The following is a 20,485-nucleotide window of genomic DNA, read 5'->3' as shown; positions in this document are numbered from 1 at the left end:
CCTCGTGGCCCGCCAACCGAATGGCACTAGTCGTTCGTTTAGCGGCCCTATTTAAAAGGATATTTTATACCACTATGCCTTATCGATTAAGCACATCGACCTACCGCCGACCACTCTCCAAACTACAGTTTACAGTAACTATCTTGAAAAAGTGGCGCACGGATTTTCTGCGATGTTGTAACAGACCAAGCCTTCGCATTTTCTCAACCGTGCTTTTTCCACGTAACCTCAGTTTTCCTGTCTCTTTTGTCAATAAATGATAAACAAAGCACAGCCAAACTGGCAACAGTGCAGCTGACCTTTAAGCAGTCATTAGTCTGCAGTGTTACACTGTAAGACTGAAATTGACATCATGACTACTTAAGCGTTGGCTTTAGCATGGTATCCTCAATAAAAATGTCATTGCATGGAGGAGGTAAGCATTACGTACAATGGTCCAAATGTATGTACTGATTAAATAATTAAAACATTCTCAATTGTCCTTTAATATTTTAATCACACAAAAAATCTGTGTTTCAATTAATTTACTTCTTGTTTAATCATATTGCTCCATTTTAAATATTAAACTGCGAGCGAATGTTAACAGTATGTGCTTAAAATTAATCAACAGAAGTCAGGAGCATGGACGTATATTATGTTGTACATAGTTTTTCTCAATAAGTGAAGATAAGAATAGATTACCAAAAAATACTAATAGATAAATATTGGTCTACAAACAGAAAGTCAGATACAATCGGATTTACAGCTGCTTATTCTGTTTGATTAAGATAATTATGTCAGTGTTTTGAATAAGCAAAACTGTGTCCTCAATCCATTTCTATCCTTTGCTAGTGATCTTAATTGTTTTCATGAGTCAGCTTCATTGTAAATATTTAAAACAGAAAATGTTTTATGTAATTCAGAGCACATCCACACCAATAAAATTCTCCCCTACAGCAAGAATCAACATTTATCTGTCTTCTCAGATTACCCATCAAACTACTGCACCAGATTTTAGGGGTGAATGGGATAGGAATTGTGTACTGAAACTCTGATTGCCTGAGGAGTCACTGTTAAGGCGTCACTCTTCTTATCTGTTTCACTTTTATCTTGATGGTTCCATTTATGCGAGCCTGGATGAACCTGGAAAACTGAAATGGGAAAAAGTATTACTGCTTATAAGACTGATTTAAATATAAGCGTCACAAAAATGATAACAACATACAGGTATGTAAAAGTATTTATTAACTAATTATGAGTTGGGCTTTCCTTTGCCTTAAGAGCATTTTCAGACTATTAAACACATTTTAAATGGGGCATTTTTACAAAAAGGAAACGCTGCAGTTCTTTGAGAGGCGAATGAGATTGAAATTTGCTTTTCACTCTACAATCCAAAGGTTCAGAGATGTTTAGATATGGCATCATCAGGCTATGGAGGGTGTTTGACTTCATAGTGTTGTTTATGAAACTGCTTTTGAATCAGTGTGTATGGTCGTATAGTTGTAACATAATTTTTTTGTTCATGAAAAATTATTTTTATTTTGTTCCTTTTTTTCTTTTTTAAAAAGTGTAAGTAAATGCCTTTTCATTTCTGGTATTTTTTTTTTCTCATTTACGCTACATGTCCTTTTTCAAGACCATAAGTGTTTGTGCTGTTGGTGCAGTCACAGAAGTGGACATATAACTAGGAGAAACAATTTCTGTGGCACACTAAAACACATGTCTATCAGTCATAGACTTTCAATCCATGTCAGTGCCATTACAGATGACAACAGAACACCCACAGGGTTGTGAGTAACTTACCTCCTCTATATGTGTTATGACTGCCTCATCATTCAGCTCAACAGAGGATATCATCTTGACAATTGCACGAGCAGACGTTGTTAAGTCTGTTGAACACAAAATGTGTGAGATAGAGACCGTACCATACATGATATAATAGTACATCAAAAATCAAGTCAAGTAATTTTTCATTGCTTGTTCATTGCCTGACGTACTTTGAGATGCAGTAGTAGGTACAACCAAAGGAGCTGTACTTGTTGAAAGTGTTGAAGCAGCTGAAGTAAAAATGGGACTGATTATAGTTGTTGAAGGTGGATCTGTGGTTCTCATATATGTGGAGCTTGTTGTTGGTAGTGTTGTTACAAATGCAGCTGTGGTTACAGATGAAGTTGTAGTTAACAGAGGTGTGGTTTCTGTGGTAGGTAGATCGGTGATGGTTGGTGTCTGAGTGGTTTGTGCTGATGTTACGGCTTCAGTGTGTGTTGATGGAGCTGAAGTTGTTGTACTTGCAGTTGTAGTTTCAGATACAGTTGAGGTCATTGAGGGTGTAGTCCCTGTGCTAGAAGGTTCAGTGGTGGATGATAACTGAGTGGTTTGTTCTGATGTTAAGGCTTCAGTATGTGTTGATGAAGCTGAAATTGTTGCACTTGCAGATGTAGTTTCTGGGACAGTTGAAGTCATTAAAGGTGTTGTACTTGCGGTAGTAGGTTCAGTGGTGGATGGTAACTGAGTGGTTTGTTCTGATGTTAAGGCTTCAGTATGTGTTGATGGAGCTGCAGTTGTTGCACTTGCAGTTGTAGTTTCAGGTGCAGTTGAAGTCATTAAAGGTGTTGTCCTTGCAGTAGAAGGTTCAGTGGTGGATGGTGACTGAGTGGTTTGTTCTGATGCTATGGCTGCTGTGAGTGTTGATGGAGCTGAAGTTGTTGCACTTGTGGTTGTCGTTTCAGGTGCAGTTGAAGACATTAATGCTGTGTTCCCTGTGGTAGAAGGTTCAGTGGTAGCTGTTGATGGAGTAGTTTGTTCTGATGTTATGGCTTCTGTGTGTATTGATGGAGCTGAAGTTGTTACACTTGCAGTTGAAGTTTCAGTTACACTTGAGGTCATTAAAGATGTTGTCCCTGTGGTCGGAGGCTCAGTGGTGGATAGTGAGGGAGTGATTTGTTCGAACATTACAGTTTCAGTGGTAGATGGTAACTGAGTGGTTTGTTCTGATGTTACGCTTTCAGTATGTGTTGATGAAGCTGAAATTGTTGCACTTGCAGATGTAATTTCTGGGACAGTTGAGGTCATTAAAGGTGTTGTACTTGCGGTAGAAGGTTCAGTGGTGGATGGTGACTGAGTGGTTTGTTCTGATGCTATGGCTGCTGTGAGTGTTGATGGAGCTGAAGTTGTTGCACTTGCAGTTGTAGTTTCAGGTGCAGTTGAAGTCATTAAAGGTGTTGTCCTTGCAGTAGAAGGTTCAGTGGTGGATGGTGACTGAGTGGTTTGTTCTGATGCTATGGCTGCTGTGAGTGTTGATGGAGCTGAAGTTGTTGCACTTGTGGTTGTCGTTTCAGGTGCAGTTGAAGACATTAATGCTGTGTTCCCTGTGGTAGAAGGTTCAGTGGTAGCTGTTGATGGAGTAGTTTGTTCTGATGTTATGGCTTCTGTGTGTGTTGATGAAGCTGAAGTTGTTACACTTGCAGTTGAAGTTTCAGTTACACTTGAGGTCATTAAAGATGTTGTCCCTGTGGTTGGAGGCTCAGTGGTGAATAGTAAGGGAGTGATTTGTTCGAACATTGCAGTTTCAGTGGTAGATGGTAACTGGGTGGTTTGTTCTGATGTTACGCTTTCAGTATGTATTGATGAAGCTGAAATTGTTGCACTTGCAGATGTAGTTTCTGGGACAGTTGAGGTCATTAAAGGTGTTGTACTTGCGGTAGTAGGTTCAGTGGTGGATGGTAACTGAGTGGTTTGTTCTGATGTTAAGGCTTCAGTATGTGTTGATGGAGCTGCAGTTGTTGCACTTGCAGTTGTAGTTTCAGGTGCAGTTGAAGTCATTAAAGGTGTTGTCCTTGCAGTAGAAGGTTCAGTGGTGGATGGTAACTGAGTGGTTTGTTCGGATGTTACACCTTCAGTATGTGTTGATGAAGCTGAAGTTGTTGCACTTGCAGTTGTAGTTTCAGATACAGTTGAAGTCATTAAAGTTGCAGCCCATGTGGTCGGTGGTTCAGTGGTGAATGGTAACTGAGTGGTTTGTTCTGATGTTACAGCTTCAGTATGTGTTGATGAAGCTGAAGTTGTTGCACTTGCAGTTGTAGTTTCAGGTACAGTTTGAGTAATTAAAGGTGTTGTCCTTGCAGTAGAGGGTTCAGTGGTGGATGGTGACTGAGTGGTTTGTTCTGATGTTAAGGCTTCAGTATGTGTTGATGAAGCTGAAATTGTTGCACTTGCAGTTGTAGTTTCAGGTGCAGTTGAAGTCATTAAAGTTGCAGCCCATGTGGTCGGTGGGTCAGTGGTGGATGGTAACTGAGTGGTTTGTTCTGATGTTACAGCTTCAGTGTGTGTTGATGGAGTTGAGGTTGTTGCACTTGCAGTTGTAGTTTCAGGTACAGTTGAAGTCATTGAAAGTGTAGTTGCTGCGGTAGAAGGTTCAGTGGTGGATGGTAACTGAGTGGTTTGTTCGGATGTTACACCTTCAGTATGTGTTGATGAAACTGAAGTTGTTGCACTTGCAGTTGTAGTTTCAGATACAGTTGAGGTCATTGAGGGTGTAGTCCCTGTGCTAGAAGGTTCAGTGGTGGATGATAACTGAGTGGTTTGTTCTGATGTTAAGGCTTCAGTATGTGTTGATGAAGCTGAAATTGTTGCACTTGCAGTTGTAGTTTCAGGTACAGTTTGAGTAATTAAAGGTGTTATCCTTGCAGTAGAAGGTTCAGTGGTGGATGGTAACTGAGTGGTTTGTTCTGATGTTAATGCCTCAGTATGTGTTGATGGAGCTGAAGTTGTTGCACTTGCAGTTGTAGTTTCACGTACAGTAGAAGTCATTAAAGGTGTTGTACTTGCGGTAGTAGGTTCAGTGGTGGATGGTAACTGAGTGGTTTGTTCTGATGTTAAGGCTTCAGTATGTGTTGATGGAGCTGCAGTTGTTGCACTTGCAGTTGTAGTTTCAGGTGCAGTTGAAGTCATTAAAGTTGCAGCCCATGTGGTCGGTGGGTCAGTGGTGGATGGTAACTGAGTGGTTTGTTCTGATGTTACAGCTTCAGTGTGTGTTGATGGAGTCGAGGTTGTTGCACTTGCAGTAGTAGTTTCAGGTACAGCTGAAGTCATTGAAGGTGTAGTTGCTGCGGTAGAAGGTTCAGTGGTGGATGGTAACTGAGTGGTTTGTTCGGATGTTACACCTTCAGTATGTGTTGATGAAGCTGAAGTTGTTGCACTTGCAGTTGTAATTTCAGACACAGTGGAGGTCATTAAAGGTGTATTCCCTGTGGTCGGAGGTTCAGTGGTGGATAGTGAGGGAGTGGTTTGCTCAAATGTTACAGTTTCAGTATGTGCTGATGGAGCTGAGGTTGTTGACCTTGCAGTTGTAGTTTCAGGTACAGTTGAAGTCACTGAAGGTGCAGTTCCTGTGATAGGAGGTTCAGACGTATTTGGTGACTGAGTAGTTTGTCTTGATGATACATTTTCAGTATGTGTTGATGGAGCTGAAGTTGTTACATTTGCAGCTGTGTTTACAGATGAAGTTGTGGTAGTTAGCAATGGAGTCCCTGTGGTAGGAGCTTCAGTGGTAGCTGTTGACAGATGGGAAAATTCAAATGATATACTTGCAGGAGTTGTCAATGGATTTGAAGTTATTATACTTGCAGACTTACCTACAGACTAAATTGAAGTGCAAACAGTTTACTAAGGTACACACAACAAATAGCATGCAAAATGAGGCTGTACTGAGGCTGAATTAGTTCATTTTAGATACTGAAAGGGGATGGTAAATCACATTTGTTTTGTTTTTCAAAAGGCAGATTTTAAGGTCCTCTTATTAGCATAGAAAATGTATATGGGCTTGCGCTGGCCTACCTATCTTACTTAATTACACCCTATAACCCCCCTCGTTCCCTGCTCTCTCAAGATTCTGGACTATTAATCGTTCCAAGAGTTAAAAAGAAGTCCGCTGGCCACCGAGCCTTTTTCTACTGTTCTTCCTTCCTCTGGAATGGTTTACCAACTGAAATTAGGGAGGCAAACTCTCTCCATACCTTTAAAACCAAACTAAAGATTTATCTATTTTCTCTAATTTATGGATAATGTTATTCTGATTTGACTTCGTTATAGACATGTGAATCCCTTTGAGACTATAAATAGTGATATTGGGCTCTAAATAAACTTTTATTATTATTATTATTATTATTATTATTATTATTATTATTCAATACCAGAGTCATCTACAGGTCACAGTCATCTATAAGTGTTTTGCCCTGATAGTATTCATGACAGACTTCTGTACACATCCTCATTCTCTGAGGTTGACTTGACCCAGATGTCTCTGAGCCAGGCAGTCAACAAATAAACAGTAGCTGACACCAGAAACATTACAGGTGCAATTTTTCAGTAACTGTTCAGTCTATATAGTGTAAGGACAGAACATTTTCCCACTAAAATATTACATCATATGAATAAAACTGACACAGATTTGGACCGAGAAAGGGGACTGGGAAAGCTCTGTTTTGGGCTGACAATTCTAGTCATATTTGCAATATACTAAACACAGTGCAGTGAAAAAGAGATGATTTTCTTTATGTCTGCAACTTGCACAAGCTCTAAGGATTAACTAACAACCAACAGTGCTACATTTGGTGCAGTCCATTTTCATGTTGGCCCTTACTAACTGATCCAATACATGTTTTTTAATCTCATTTTATCTTAACAATTTTCTTTCTTTTTTTTTTAACAATTTTCTTTTTCTTATCTTTTTCTAAATTAGCAGCATTTAGATGCATTGCTCCATTTATGGGTACTTTAGGGCACAGATCAAACATTCTCTTCTTTCACAGTAAATGCTTTCCTATTCAGTCACCAAGGACATTCAAGTTCATATAGCAATACCTGTATAGTGACTGTCTTAAAGCAGTTTTTGTAAACTTTTACACTAAATGTAAATGTAAAAGAAAAACTCCAACAGCAACAAACAAAAACATTAGTAGCAGTAGCAATAGTATCACTACTACCACTACTACTACTAATAATAATGCATTTATGGTTTCTAGGTATATGATTAAATGTTGACTATACAAGCACAGCTACTGTACAACAGAGTATCAGATTACATCTGTTGTGCTGACTTCAGTTTTCATGGTGCCAAATCAGTTAACAATTAATTCACAAATTTGATTCTGAACTTAAAGCTTAACCTACAGGCTGCCCATTTGAGCATATATATATATATGTGTGTGTGTGTGTGTGTGTGTGTGTGTGTGTGTGTATGCTCAAATGGGATAAGGGCATAAATAAACTATTCGGATCATTCTCACTTCAAAAACTTCAAATTCCCAGTTACATATTCAGCCACATTAACTTGTTTGGAAAAATATTTCAAAAAATTTGTTTCAGAGGCACAGAATGCCTCTGAATATTAAAATGTAAGAGTAAAACTATGTCTGTGGCATTGATAGACAATCCAATTAAGACCATGACCCTGTTTTCTCAAAAACTCAGTTAATTATGGACATGTAAAAATATTGTAAAATTGTGATGAATTCTTACCAGATGTTGCTTGACCATGACACATGGACAGAAATCCTATGAATAAAATCACTGCAAACATGGTGCATTTAGTGACTTCCATTGCAACCTTGAGCTGAAAAGTAGAATGTTTAAGAATCAGCCGTTCCTATCCTGTGTTAAGACAAGTGAAAGGGATTAAAGATAATGAAGCACTGACTGTTGATGAACCAAAGCATTGCTGTGGAGATGTGTAAAGAGGTGGAGAGAATGAGAGAGTCAGATGCATCTGTGTTTCATTGGTTTGTTTGTCTTGTAACTCTACCTAACTACAGTACTATTTTATTAGTGGAAAAACAGGTTTCCAAAGAATTCCCTGAATTCAAATAGAAAAAAAATGTAATTATGTCTATTACAAGACCGGTCTCACAAGTTCAGTGGGAAATATTGTTTATCTGACATACTTTTTAAACTTATCGTCTAACCTCAACATCAAACCAGATCTAGTATATTTTGGACTGTGGGACCTAAATACACACAGAAACACGACATGTTGTCGTTATGTTTCTTTTTCTGCTGAATTGGCAAGCCAAAATGACAACCTCGTTGTTATATTAATCTTCCAGAGGTAGAACTGGTATAACTGGTGCTCAAGTTTAATTTTATCGTAGTTGTTTTCTTGAGGAACCTTTCTTGAGAACCGCAAATTTTAAATGTACCGATAAGTAAATATTTATTTCACTCATCGTTATATACAATGCACACATATAGTGGATCGCGATGAAGAAGCACCTTCATCACTCGTCGCTTGCTGATTAATACGATCAAGATCACATTGGTTCCCAGGTTGTTTGTTTCCACCCATGCCTAATAGTTGTTGCACAGAATCGGTGTGTAGTTTCGACAGACTTTTTAACATAGCTGAGTGGGTAGTAGTAGCAGCTATGAAACGGTGTGCTTGTGCTCAACGTGCAGAATTGAACAATCCTCAACCGTTTTGCAGTATTAATGAGTTCTCCATAACGATTTTCATGGTATGAAGTATTTGTATAAGTATGAAAGCTAATACAACAGCGACCTATTTGTTAGCATCGGCTGTCATGCTCTCATGCAGGTTTCTGAGCGTTAGCTAGCTAACATAACGCTACAACTTAAACATCTCACGTACGATATCAAATTAAACAATCCCGACACTGGACCTGCTGACTATGGTGACACAAGGTCGTGCAACAGATAAGAGTAAAAAAGTTTTGCGATGTTGCGCATAATGTTTAGTCAGCATTACTCTGATATTAGCTTGACAGTGCCATCCAGTATTATTACTTTTCCCCCGTCGTCTATCGAATAATTTGTGATAATGATTGTATATGATTTTCAAAACAATTATATAAATCGTTTCGTCTTTTCAGGATGCCGAGTGCAACGTAAATTAGGAAGACCAGCGTGGAGACCATGGATAGAGATTTACTGAAACAGTCTCTCTCATTCCATGGACAAAGTCTGTTTTCCCTTCTCAACTGTGAACAGAGTGAAAATCCAGATTTTAAAGCAGTTGCAACTGATCTATTTAAAGCTGCTCACCAAAGGTATGTAATGTATTGCACAGGTTGTATGGCCAGCAGGCCTTAATCTAATGTTCTACATTAGCAATAGTTTGTGTAGAAATGAAAAGACAAGGCATTGAGAGTGAAATGCATTGTGGTCTGATTCCCCCCCAACTCACTTTTTATTCATTGTTAAAATCTGATTAAATTATAGAAGGGAGAGAGAAAATGACAGCCCAGTTGTGGAGCAGTTCATAGCAAGGAAAGCAGACATCCTGTTTGCACCTTCGTGGAAGTTCTGTGCCCCTAGCGATGATGATCATCAGGAGACTAGAGGTTATACAGACTTGTAATCCATGTTGAGATACCATTTCAGTGCTGTGTTTACTGCAGATTTGCAAGCATCGTAATAGCACACCATGTTGTATGTTTGTGTTTATTTCTTTATTTCTTTGTCTGTTTAGAACCATATGCCATAATGCCACCACTGGAGCAGTTCATGGAGGTTCCTTTTGAGGAGAGGAGGGATCTCTTCTACAGGGATGTTGAGCGTGGGGATATGGTTATAGGACGCATCAATTCAATCCGAGACTTCGGTTTCTTTGTTACTATTATCTGCACAGCTGGTGGACTGAAGAGGGACATTGAAGATCTGGAGCTCACTGTAGGTTGTGTAGGTGCGATATAAATCATTCATATTGGTTTTTGGAAACTTCCTGGCATTGATTTACCATGTTCTTTAACTTTTCTCTCTCAGGCTCTTTGTCCCATCAGAGACGTACCATCGACAGGACATCATGATGATCCTTTGTCTTATTATCAAATTGGAGATTTGATAAGAGGTATGCTTGTGTTGTCTAATGTTATCAATACTCAGAAGTAACCACTGAAGCAGACCACTGAATTTTTTTTATTTTGTGCTCCAGCTGGTGTGAAGGACATTGACCGGTATCATGAAAAACTGACAATCTCGCTGTATTCATCTTCACTGGCTGCAAATTTGAGTAAATTCAAACTGGGTGTGATAAGCAAAGAAGATCTGCCACTTCACTACATGTACGATAAGTCAGTTTTTACCGTTGGTACAAAAAAAGACCGCTGCCTCTTTACCTTTTGATAAACATGAATTGTCCTTGTATCTTCCTCTGGGTTCTTATGTGATCTTTTTTTTTGTGTCTGGCCCCCCCCCCCCCCCCCCCCCCCCCCCCCCAAATATATGTAGTCGTGCAGAACGAGTTTCCAGTGACAGGAGTCTGACATATGAAAAGCTTCTGGAGAGTTCTCTTGGCTTTTCCAACCCCTCAAATGTGGATGTTCTCCTGGAGAAACTGGGAGTCAGTGATACACAGTCTGCTTCCCTTATGAGGGGGCTACAAAGGTAGGCTTGCCCCTCATCTACCACTCCTACAGTGTTTTATCTCATAAGAGTGTTTTTTTTTCCCCATCGCTTTGGACAATACACCTCTGTATCCTTAAGCTGCTGATGTTATATTATTCACAGCAAGCATTTTATGGAAGAAGATTTTGCTACAGCCATCCGGAAAAAGCAGTCCGCTTCTTGGGCTTTAAAATGGTCAGTTTGCACTCTTTAATACCTTAATAATGTGCAACCCTTCAGCGGTTTGTACTGAGAGTCTATTATTGATTAAATAACTCGAAGACTTCAAATGAAAACGGCCCTTTTGGATTACTTGCCGTATCTGTTCTAGTGTCAAAGCGGGTGTTGACCACTTCAAGTCGGGTCGTCACGTTGAAGCGATGAACGAGTACAACAAGGCTTTGGAGATTGACACCAACAACGTGGAAGCTCTTGTCGCACGTGGAGCACTGTAAGCTATCTGCCTCATGCTGATCACAGAACACCATTCATTCTGTATCTGCCTCATGCTGATCACAGAACACCATTCATTCTGTATCTGCCTCATGCTGATCACAGAACACCATTCATTCTGTATCTGCCTCATGCTGATCACAGAACACCATTCATTCTGTATCTGCCTCATGCTGATCACAGAACGCCATTCATTCTGTATCTGCCTCATGCTGATCACAGAACACCATTCATTCTGTATCTGCCTCATGCTGATCACAGAACGCCATTCATTCTGTATCTGCCTCATGCTGATCACAGAACACCATTCATTCTGTATCTGCCTCATGCTGATCACAGAACACCATTCATTCTGTATCTGCCTCATGCTGATCACAGAACACCATTCATTCTGTATCTGCCTCATGCTGATCACAGAACACCATTCATTCTGTATCTGCCTCATGCTGATCACAGAACACCATTCATTCTGTATCAAGTATGCAGCTGCTTTCTCTCTAATACATTTGACAGAGAATGTGTTTACAGCTAGATGACCTGCAATTAATCACAGTTACACAAACAAAAGGTCACAGATTGAGAACATACCACTGTTCCACCACATGTCTTCTCAGATATGCCACAAAAGGAAGCCTTGTGAAGGCTATAGGCGATTTTGAACTTGCCTTGGAAGGTTGTCCATCACACAGGAATGCAAAGAAGTATCTCTGCCAGACACTGGTAGAACGAGGCCAACAGTAAGTCTTGTTACAGTAAAATAAGATTCACTTCCTCCATTCCCATTGTTGTAAGCCAGTTACAATGGCAGAGTTTCGCTAGAAAGAAAAGGTGGTGATTAATCAGATTTCTCGGTCACCTGAATAGAGTGGTTCAGACATTAAGAGCTGCATTAGGTTCTAATCCTGGACTAATACATCAGAGATTAATGCTTTCCCCTGTTTTGTTAGGCTTGAAGAAGAAGAAAAGTTGGTTACAGCAGAGGGCTTGTACAGAAAAGCCATAGCATTGGACAGCTCATTTCAGGAGGCAGAGGATGCCCTGCAGAAACTTCAGCTACACATCCAGGTGAGCCCGGAAATTCTGCATAGTTTTCAGTAAGCCATCAATCACAAATATTTGGCTGCCATCATAGATACATATTTATGTTGTGATACATAGAAAGACTTCACCGACCTCTTTGCCTGTTTCACATTTCACGTGATGCTCGATGTGGAACGTGTTTTGAATTGTTTTCTTTTGCTTGCTTTGAATACAAGTGTCAGGTTTTGTACTTGGTGTGAGAGGGCAAAATTGTAAACGCAGAAGGGAATAAATGAGTGTAGGTTAACATAAAAAAAAGCCCCTTTCACCTTTGAACATGGAAACAGACATGGAACATTGACAGATTCATTTTCTGGCAATGCAATTTCAAAACAAATTGCTTTGTTATGTACACAGTGGCAGGCTAACAGATCCTATCAAGTGTCAATTTCCTGGCAATGTTTTTAAATTACCGCACATTTTGTAAATAACAGCAGATTTCGTATACAATACTGGGTTTGCTGGCCCAGTAGCTCTTGTTTAACTCATATCAATCTCACAGCTCAGTGCATTGTGAGCAAGTTGTGGGGCAAATAAATCATTTAAAAATATCGTCCTCTTATCTGGCCATGTTATGGTTTTGTTCACACTTGGGTCTGTCCAGAACTTTTGCAGAAAAGTTAAAAAGGTCTTGTTCCAGAGAACTGCTGGATCAACTTTTCCAGAATTTTGACCCGGACTCAAGTTCATACACAGCTGTGTTCCAGAAAGTTGCTGGAACATTTAGAACCGCTGGTGTGAAAGGGGTTTAAGACATAGATTTTAGAAGTTAGAGCAATTTGACCCATGAAGTGAATCAGAAATATCCTTTTGAGTCACAGATGTGAATGAAAACTTGTTAGGGTCTTTAACTGCTCATATTTCTTACTTAGAATAAAAATGTGTATTTTGAAGATAATCTGTGAATTGCTAGTGGATCTCTTGTAATACTGATGAAAATGTTTTATGTATGTTTCCCTTTGATCTGGGCCTATGACCTTTGGCTGCATCCGGTCGCCATAAATGCCGTCTCTGGCGGGAAAAAAAAACATTCTGACTGGACCAAAATCGGTTTGTACTTTGAACCTGGCCTTCACACGGTAACTTCATCCATTTGGCATTTTGAATAATTGCAATTTTTTTTGACATTTGTACCATTTATCTTTTTGATGGTTGTGGGTTCATATGTGGTAAAACTCTTTATGTCTCCATCATTATCTGAACTGGCCTTTTGACTTCTTACGAATGTCTTATGGCTTTGCTAATGTGTATAACCTTGGCCCACGCATGCAATGTTGGGGAATGTGGTTTCAATTTCACTCTGCCAATTGGCTGCTTTAAAGAAATCCCTTAAACTGAAAGAAGAAGCAGCAAAAGAACAAGAAAAGGCTAAGACTGTGGAAACGAGTGCAGAGAAATTGCGTAAGATCCTAAAAGAGGAGAAAAGGTAATGTGACACACACCTGAGCTTGCCTCAGTACACCCCTTGCAGTGTAGGTAAATGTGTACAGGTACATGTCTGTAAAGTTTTAAACACACGATGAAACACAAAACGTTTACATTTCTGTCTCTTTCCATACCATAGAGAACATGGGGTATGGTTTTCTGATCATTTTTTGAAAATTACCGGCAATTTCGAAGTTTCCTTTCCATATTCATTTGAAGTTATTTGACCTTCTCTAGAATGAAAAAGAAGAGAAAGAGGTCTTCTTCCTCTTCCTCCACGTCGTCAAGCTCTTCCTCGTCCAGCCGGGGCTCCTATTCCTCCGGCCGGAAAAAGTCAAAGAAAAGGAAACGAAAGCGAAAACGCTCTTCTCACAGTTACAAGAAACGTCACCGCAGAATCTCGTCTCGTGACGAAAAATCGACCGAAGAAGAGGTCGAATGGTACCCCGCCCCAGCCGATACCTCAGCGTCCTTCATCAACCAGACACAAGCCATGGCCAAACTGTTGGAAGACAAAAGTGAGTCTGGAGACCGGCGTCTGTCTCAAAGCAGAGAGGGTGCTCGGTCCCATTCCTTTGGTTCCACGTCTGGCGTTGAGACAATGGAGGAAAAACGAGGTAGGTTTGAAGATGATCCTTTTGACCGTAGCCCAAGGGGAAAAGAGAGAGTGCAGCACAGTAAACAGTCCACAGGTTCCAAACACAGGAGCAGCTCTAAGGTGAATGGCAGAGAGAGAGAAAGCCACAGAAAGTCAGAGGAAGGCCACAGCGGCGGCGGCAGCCGTCCAGAATGTTCCGGCATATCCAGCAAGAGCAGGAGGTACTCCTCCTCCTCGGCGGGCTCGGAGTATTCTCGCAAGTCCGGGCATTCGGTGGACCCTCCATCACGCGATAGCAACTACAGGGGGTCAGAGGGCCGCCAGTGTGACCTAACGTATAGAACAGACAGGTCTGATAGCAAAGATAGTAGAAGAACAGGCGTAAACTATGGCCGATCGAGCTGCGATGTCTCCCAGGACAATAAAACAATGGTGGAGGGAGGTCAGAGAAAAGAACTCCCTTCAAACTTGCTGGATATCTTCAGTCAGATCGCTCAGTTTGAGAAGGAGAAAAGACAGAAAAAATGAAGTCTTTCTGAGAGCGTGCTTCTGTGTACAGCGATGTAACTGCCAATCATAATGGCACATTGGAAGAGGGGAATCATGACAGCGATGTTTAAAAGCGAATGCTTTAACTATGTCGTCTGTACGGCTTTGTTTTCTATTTTTTTTTTTTTTTTTTGTGACGTGAATTACTCTGCAAATGCTTGGAAAGGATCTCCAATACACTGCCTTAAAGTTCATATTGTCTGATTTTCTTTTCTGTGTCCTGTAATATCAGTGTGAAAGAGGAACTATCAGAACTGTTGGGATATTAGGGAAATTTGAGGAATTGGTTTGCCCACTCAAATGCTTATGCAATTTGAGACCTGCCCCAATACTCGTGAATAGCTTCATTCCCTTGCTACTTTTTTTTTTTTCTTAACTACAGAACTTCAGGTGACGGAATGCGTGAGAAGTTCATAATATGTAAATCTCACATCCAGTTGAAGCTGTTTTTGAGTATTTGGACAGGTAATGTTAGTGCCAAGTACAATGTCTTTTTTTTTTTTTTCCCCAGTTGTGCAGCAGTATTCAGTATGAACAGAGCGTACAGTGTCCATGTGTAGACCCTAAATAAATACTCTGTGAAATCCCCCAGTTCATCGTTCTCGATTTTGTCATCTCTTGCATGAAGAAGACAATGAAAGCTGATCAGTAGGAGGGTGAAGTGCCGTACCATAGACCAAAGAGACTCCGTGCAAAGCGCAGAGCTATGGCTTAGGGGGGTGAGGTCTTTTCACAGACTATACTGTGAGTAAGAGGTACATTCAGTTAATCGTGATGACATAATTTAGGGGTTTTTTTCTTTTTCTTCTTTAGTAGTTGTACACTGAATATTGAATTTACAATGGAGATTAAATTTATGAAGTGAAAGTGAATGAAGTTTATCTTATCTTAGGAGAGTATTGTTAGCTGTAAGGGGTTACAGAGGTATAACACTCAATATGATTAGGAAGCATGAGGCATTTGCTTGATTCTAGCATTTTGTAAAGTGGTAGCTGGGGAAAAATTCTTCCACAGATTTTTCTCAGAAATGACTGTAAATAACACGTTTTAGATGTAATTTAAGTTCGTAGAGCGGGATCCCAAAGATTATTTTTACTTTTATTTTGGTACATTTAAGCCTGTCTGATCCTCATCCCGCCGTCCAGGGTAACTCAATGAGAAGTTAAAGGAGTTTTAGTCACAGAAAAATTGCTCTCACTCCGTAGGAGTCTTTCCGAAAGCTGACGTTTCTTTTTTATCTGTGCTCTGACTGCCACTCGCTTGACAGCTTATTAGCAGCTTAAATTCAATGTGTCTGTCCATCATGATATTCAGCATCTATCCTAATGCAGTTTTACCCCACTCAATTATATGAGATTACTTAATTGATAGACAGGACTGGACTGGAGGTTGGAAAATTTTGTTGCATTTCGTGTAGCTCACGTGCCGTAATATTCTTTTATGCCATCACCTGTCCTTACCTGAGCTCATGATGTAAGTTGTCTTTGGGCTGTCTTTGTCATTAGTCCTATTGGAATAAGTATACACTTGTTAATTGTATATATACGAGGGAGCAAATCAAGCACCTAAAACTTTTTGTGTTCAGTCTATGTGTTGTCTGGGAGACACTGAGCAACAATCTTTTCATTGAAAAGCTAACATGCAAATAATTTTTTTTTCAATGTTTTGTTATTATTATTATTGTTGTTGTTTTATTTGACAGATATTATTTTTATTTTATAATGGTGAAGATTCTCTCCAATATTCCGTCTCAAATGTACATCAAGCTGTGTAGCAGAGTTTTTATCATCCATTAGAGGGCAGTACAACATTAACTCTTTAAATGTGACTCGTGTTTCATGATTTGAAATATATAATATATATATATTATACTCCAAAACACATACACACACACACACACACACACACACATATATATATATATGTGTGTGTGTGTGTGTGTGTGTGATTTTATACATATAGGTGTAATTTTATTTTTGCACCCATATGTGATTTATCTGCAAATATGACACTTGGGAAGAAAAAGGACTGTCATTCATTTTTATCTGCTCATTTATCAGAATGAACTGTTTCTTTCTCAGATCACTCTGAACTCGCTTCACTTAACTAAAAATTCATGGTTTCATGTTCATTTTATTAATTAGGACAGGTATTGTTCCCCGATTGCGACCATACGCGCGTTAATGAAACACATGACTGCTTTGATCCTCAACTCCTAATGGAGACTTTAATGTACTTACCATGCCTGTGACACATATCAAGGGAACATTCTTGGAAATGCGCTGAGGACAGACGATGCCATCGTACAAAGACATAAAGGCACTAGAGGACTGAGAAAAGTGTGGGCTGAAGCACGGTGCTACAAGTGGGTATTGTTACAGCAGAGAGATTGGCCCAAATTAAAATGGAATTTCACCTAGAAGCATCATTGTTCTAGAGGCCATGCGTGGGAAGGTAAAAGTGTCTCTGGCTGCAGGCATTTTATGTGCTGGAGATGTGAACATATGGCAATGAATTTGAGTTCATGTCCCATCAAAAAAAAAAAAAAAAAGAGGGAAGAAAAACACACACATTCACACAAAAGGGCTTTTCAGTGCATCACATCAGAGTGAGCACATTCACTATGGCCCACTGAATGCCTGTGATAAAACATGGTGCTCTCACAGCACTCAAAACCTGTACTGTTGAATTCTATGTGGATGTAGCCCAAAGGTTACCTGCTGTTGTCATAGCACTAAAACTTATGGGCTTGTTTATTTGTTTCCTGAACATAAGAGTAGATAAAAATTCTTTTTGCCTCAGCCCTTTCCTTTAGAGCTGAGAGAAATCCACTGTTTTTCATCTTAGCAGAAGGCACATTCATCAGGTGGAATGTTTTTGTTTGCTGCTTAACTTGTTTCCCCTGGTAAATAAAGATGAAAATGTGTTCTTGTTTCTCTGAAGAATATGAGGGGCTCTTAAGGACCTCCAGTCCTTGAATAAGTCTGAATAATGGCCCTTTGCATACGACAGACATGACTGAGTTTGATGAAATGGCAGATTTGAACTGCAGGAATTACTCATTCCCATTCTCTCACTTTGTGATGGAAAACTAGAAACCCCTTTTCAGTGGAGAAATTTCATTTATATGAAGTTCATTCTTCCCTGGGATAATCAGAATGGACGAACATGCTGACTGAGATGAGGCATTCAAAATTCAAGCCATGGGAAAAAAAAAAAGGGACTTTTTTTTCCCCAGCTAAGACTGGAGGTAGTTCTCCTTTGAATTCTCAGTGCATGACTTCGTGTTTGAAGGAAAATGAAAGGTAAAGTTGGACCAGTACCCTTGAATTCCTGCGCAACTCAAATTTGAAGCTTTCCTGTCAAAGGAATACATTAATCACAAATAGCAGATAAAGCTAGATTTTCTCTGCCAACTTTCAAGAACCAAATGTTAAATGTTAGACTCCAATGATCAACCAAATTTCCCTTATCCTGTTTTTATACATTGTAAACGTTATATTATAGTTCCGCAGCTGGTTAGTGGAGTTTATTTTTCATAACAGCTGTCGTTTGTTGTTATCTTTGTATATCTCACTTATCAATCAATACTTAATATCTAAGCTCTGAGATCTTGAGGCTTGATGTCTTCTTGCAGTCCTCACAAACTGCTGAAGTAAGGTAGTGACTTTACATGTGCGCAAGGTGATGTTATGATGTAATTACTAGTTTATGATCTTGTCATTTTTTTTAAATAGTGACTGCAAGAAAATGACTCTTTCAGGAGTTTTGTGTTCATTGCTCTATAGAGAAGTAAGTCCCTGCATTTAGATCTTCTTAAACATTTAGTTTGACCTCTTTTGATTAAATTAACACAGAATCTATTAGTGCAAATGAGTCTGTGCTATAATAAGAAGTTTCTAAGAATGATTTAGGACAAATGACAATTTTTTGATATCGTGTTTTTAAGGTAGTTTACTTTTGAGCGACACCAGTTTTCAGCGTTGTTTTTGTTTTTGCCACAAGGCAGTGAGTGCTCATAAATAAATGTTTTCCAGGTGCTGAGTTTCCTTTTGTAGTCCATCAATCACTACCACCGCAGGACCAGAACACATAACGCCAAAGGACATTCACATTCGGCAATGAATGCTCTTGAATACACGCACATTCAAAAGTCGGCGAATTCCATTACACTTGTAAACCAGAAAAGATTTGGGTTAATTTAGTAAACACAGAGTCACCGCTCCCACAACAGGGCTATAGAAATACAAAAAGATGTGCAGGGGGAAATTTCAAGAGAGCAGAATTTCTGGCAGGAAGAAAAATTGCTGACTCTGTTGGCTACAACCGTGTCTTGGCTAAATCCAGAGGGGAGATATGAGGGCTTTCTAATTTGCTGTCCCCCTATTTTCATAATAACTGTGCATAAGTAATTTATGAAAGGCCAACCAAGCACTGGGCAACGGAAAATTAAAGTCATTTTATCTGAAAGCAGCTGGATTTCTATTTATCATTAACATGCATAGAATTTCCACAATGTTATTTCTTGTACTGATGGAATGTAACCAAATAATGTGGGAGAGATTTTTTTTTTCTTATGCACCAGTGAAAATCATAGATAAAAGAACCAACCTTTTGCAATTTTCTACAAGCAGAACCTAATTTTGGGGAACTTCTTATTACAGCACGGACTCATTTGCTTTGCGTTTGCTTTCTGACATAAGTCAAATCTGTATTTCATTCACAGATCTGATATGATGCACCATGCTTTATAGCTATCTCTCCCATTGTCACAGCCCCCCCCCCCCACCTACCCCCAGCAAGAAGACACTGATATGAACAGTTTTCCTGCAAGTTTTAGGTGTGTTGGAGTCATTGTCTTCATTGAAAATAGTTAAACTAAAATGATAGAGGGTGATATTTCCTGATTTATTTCTCAATTGGTTATCTGCATATGATCCAATGACTTTGTAAATTTGTATATTTCATGTATTTTATTCAGTTTGTATATTGTTGTAAGGGAAGTTTCACAGCTAAATGAACCCTAAACAAGATAATGGTTTTCTTCTTTCACACACATTATCATAGAATGGAGGCCTTGCTAATTTGTCTTTTTCACGGATAATGAAGAAGCGCTGTCGCTTTATTGTACAAACATTACACATTAGTCGACCCGCAAATAGTTCAAACTAAATATCATATAGTGCATGTATATTGTATCACTTTGTGCCATCACATGTCATCTTAATAAATCTAATTTAACTAATCTGGCTATTCTAGAGTATATCTGTACATATTCCTGCATGCTGTTCTGTAACACGTTTTTTTTTTAAAGATACTTAAAATGTTTTTATTTCTGAATAGGCACTGCCCAGCAGAGGGTTTGGCACAGACCTGAGTCTGATGAGTTTTGGGGAGATGAGGCAAGTATGACATGCCACTGGCAAATGGTGGAGTTCTGCACAAAAGTAGTGTCTCTCTCTTCGTACACACACCAACACAAATACAGATACATGTGTGTCGACAAGGGTTGGTTTATACACGCTAGGTGACAAAAGGTCAGTATAGAGCCCCTTCCTTTTCATTCTCCATGTACCTGCAAGCTGCCATGCTAACCTCTACCGGAGATTTGCAGGAGAGAGGCTGCAGTGCAGTGCATGAAGGCAAACAAAGCAAAACCATAACATCAGTGGGTGGGTGAGGGGGTTCCCTGCACCTTTAACACATAGCTCCCCAAATAGCAGATGTTACTGTTCTACCCTACTGAGAGTGCAGTAGGCCTAATCATAACAATAAAGAATACCAGTAGCATTAGGAAAATCATTGTTTTCTGCAAATACACTATGTCTCTGTGTGTGTGTATGTGTCTGTGTATATTTAAGTGTCTGTGTGTGTGTGTCTAAAGAAACCCTATAATTTCCTACAGCACTTTCTCATGTTTCTTGTTAAATGTGCATTTTTCACTACTTCATGAGACTCAGAACAGTCTTAAGAGGAAAAAAAAAAACAGGGAAAGCATTAACC

At 39.4% G+C, this 20,485-nt stretch overlaps 1 protein-coding gene across 2 annotated transcripts; it reads left to right on the top strand.

Moving 5' to 3' along the window:
- The first annotated feature begins 1,145 nt into the window (after positions 1-1,145).
- Positions 1,146-15,073, top strand: ttc14 (tetratricopeptide repeat domain 14). 2 transcript variants are annotated; one of them, XM_030791275.1, is made up of 13 exons: positions 1,146-1,206; positions 8,865-9,041; positions 9,214-9,335; positions 9,464-9,663; positions 9,757-9,841; positions 9,926-10,055; positions 10,222-10,377; positions 10,501-10,572; positions 10,709-10,828; positions 11,445-11,567; positions 11,778-11,895; positions 13,233-13,336; positions 13,573-15,073. In XM_030791275.1, the coding sequence occupies exons 2-13, from the start codon at positions 8,908-8,910 to the stop codon at positions 14,459-14,461; spliced, it is 2,253 nt and encodes a 750-aa protein (XP_030647135.1). In that variant the 5' UTR covers positions 1,146-1,206; positions 8,865-8,907; the 3' UTR covers positions 14,462-15,073. The 2 variants fall into 2 exon arrangements, with proteins under 2 accessions (XP_030647135.1, XP_030647134.1); XM_030791274.1 differs by lacking the exon at positions 1,146-1,206 and adding an exon at positions 8,376-8,489.
- Positions 15,074-20,485: the final 5,412 nt, after the last annotated feature.

This window comes from Chanos chanos, chromosome 14, assembly GCF_902362185.1.
Source record: "Chanos chanos chromosome 14, fChaCha1.1, whole genome shotgun sequence".
In the NCBI taxonomy this organism is placed as follows: domain Eukaryota; kingdom Metazoa; phylum Chordata; class Actinopteri; order Gonorynchiformes; family Chanidae; genus Chanos; species Chanos chanos.
Note: the sequence above shows the minus strand (reverse complement) of the source record. Positions and strands in the feature narration are given on the sequence as shown.

Bases quoted from the DNA above. Each gene is read 5' to 3' on its own strand.
- ttc14 (XM_030791275.1), top strand. From the start codon at position 8,908: ATGGATAGAGATTTACTGAAACAGTCTCTCTCATTCCATGGACAAAGT. The intron at 10,829-11,444 runs GTAAGCTATCTG...ATGTCTTCTCAG, and splicing joins CTTGTCGCACGTGGAGCACT to ATATGCCACAAAAGGAAGCC. The intron at 11,896-13,232 runs GTGAGCCCGGAA...GCTGCTTTAAAG, and splicing joins AACTTCAGCTACACATCCAG to AAATCCCTTAAACTGAAAGA.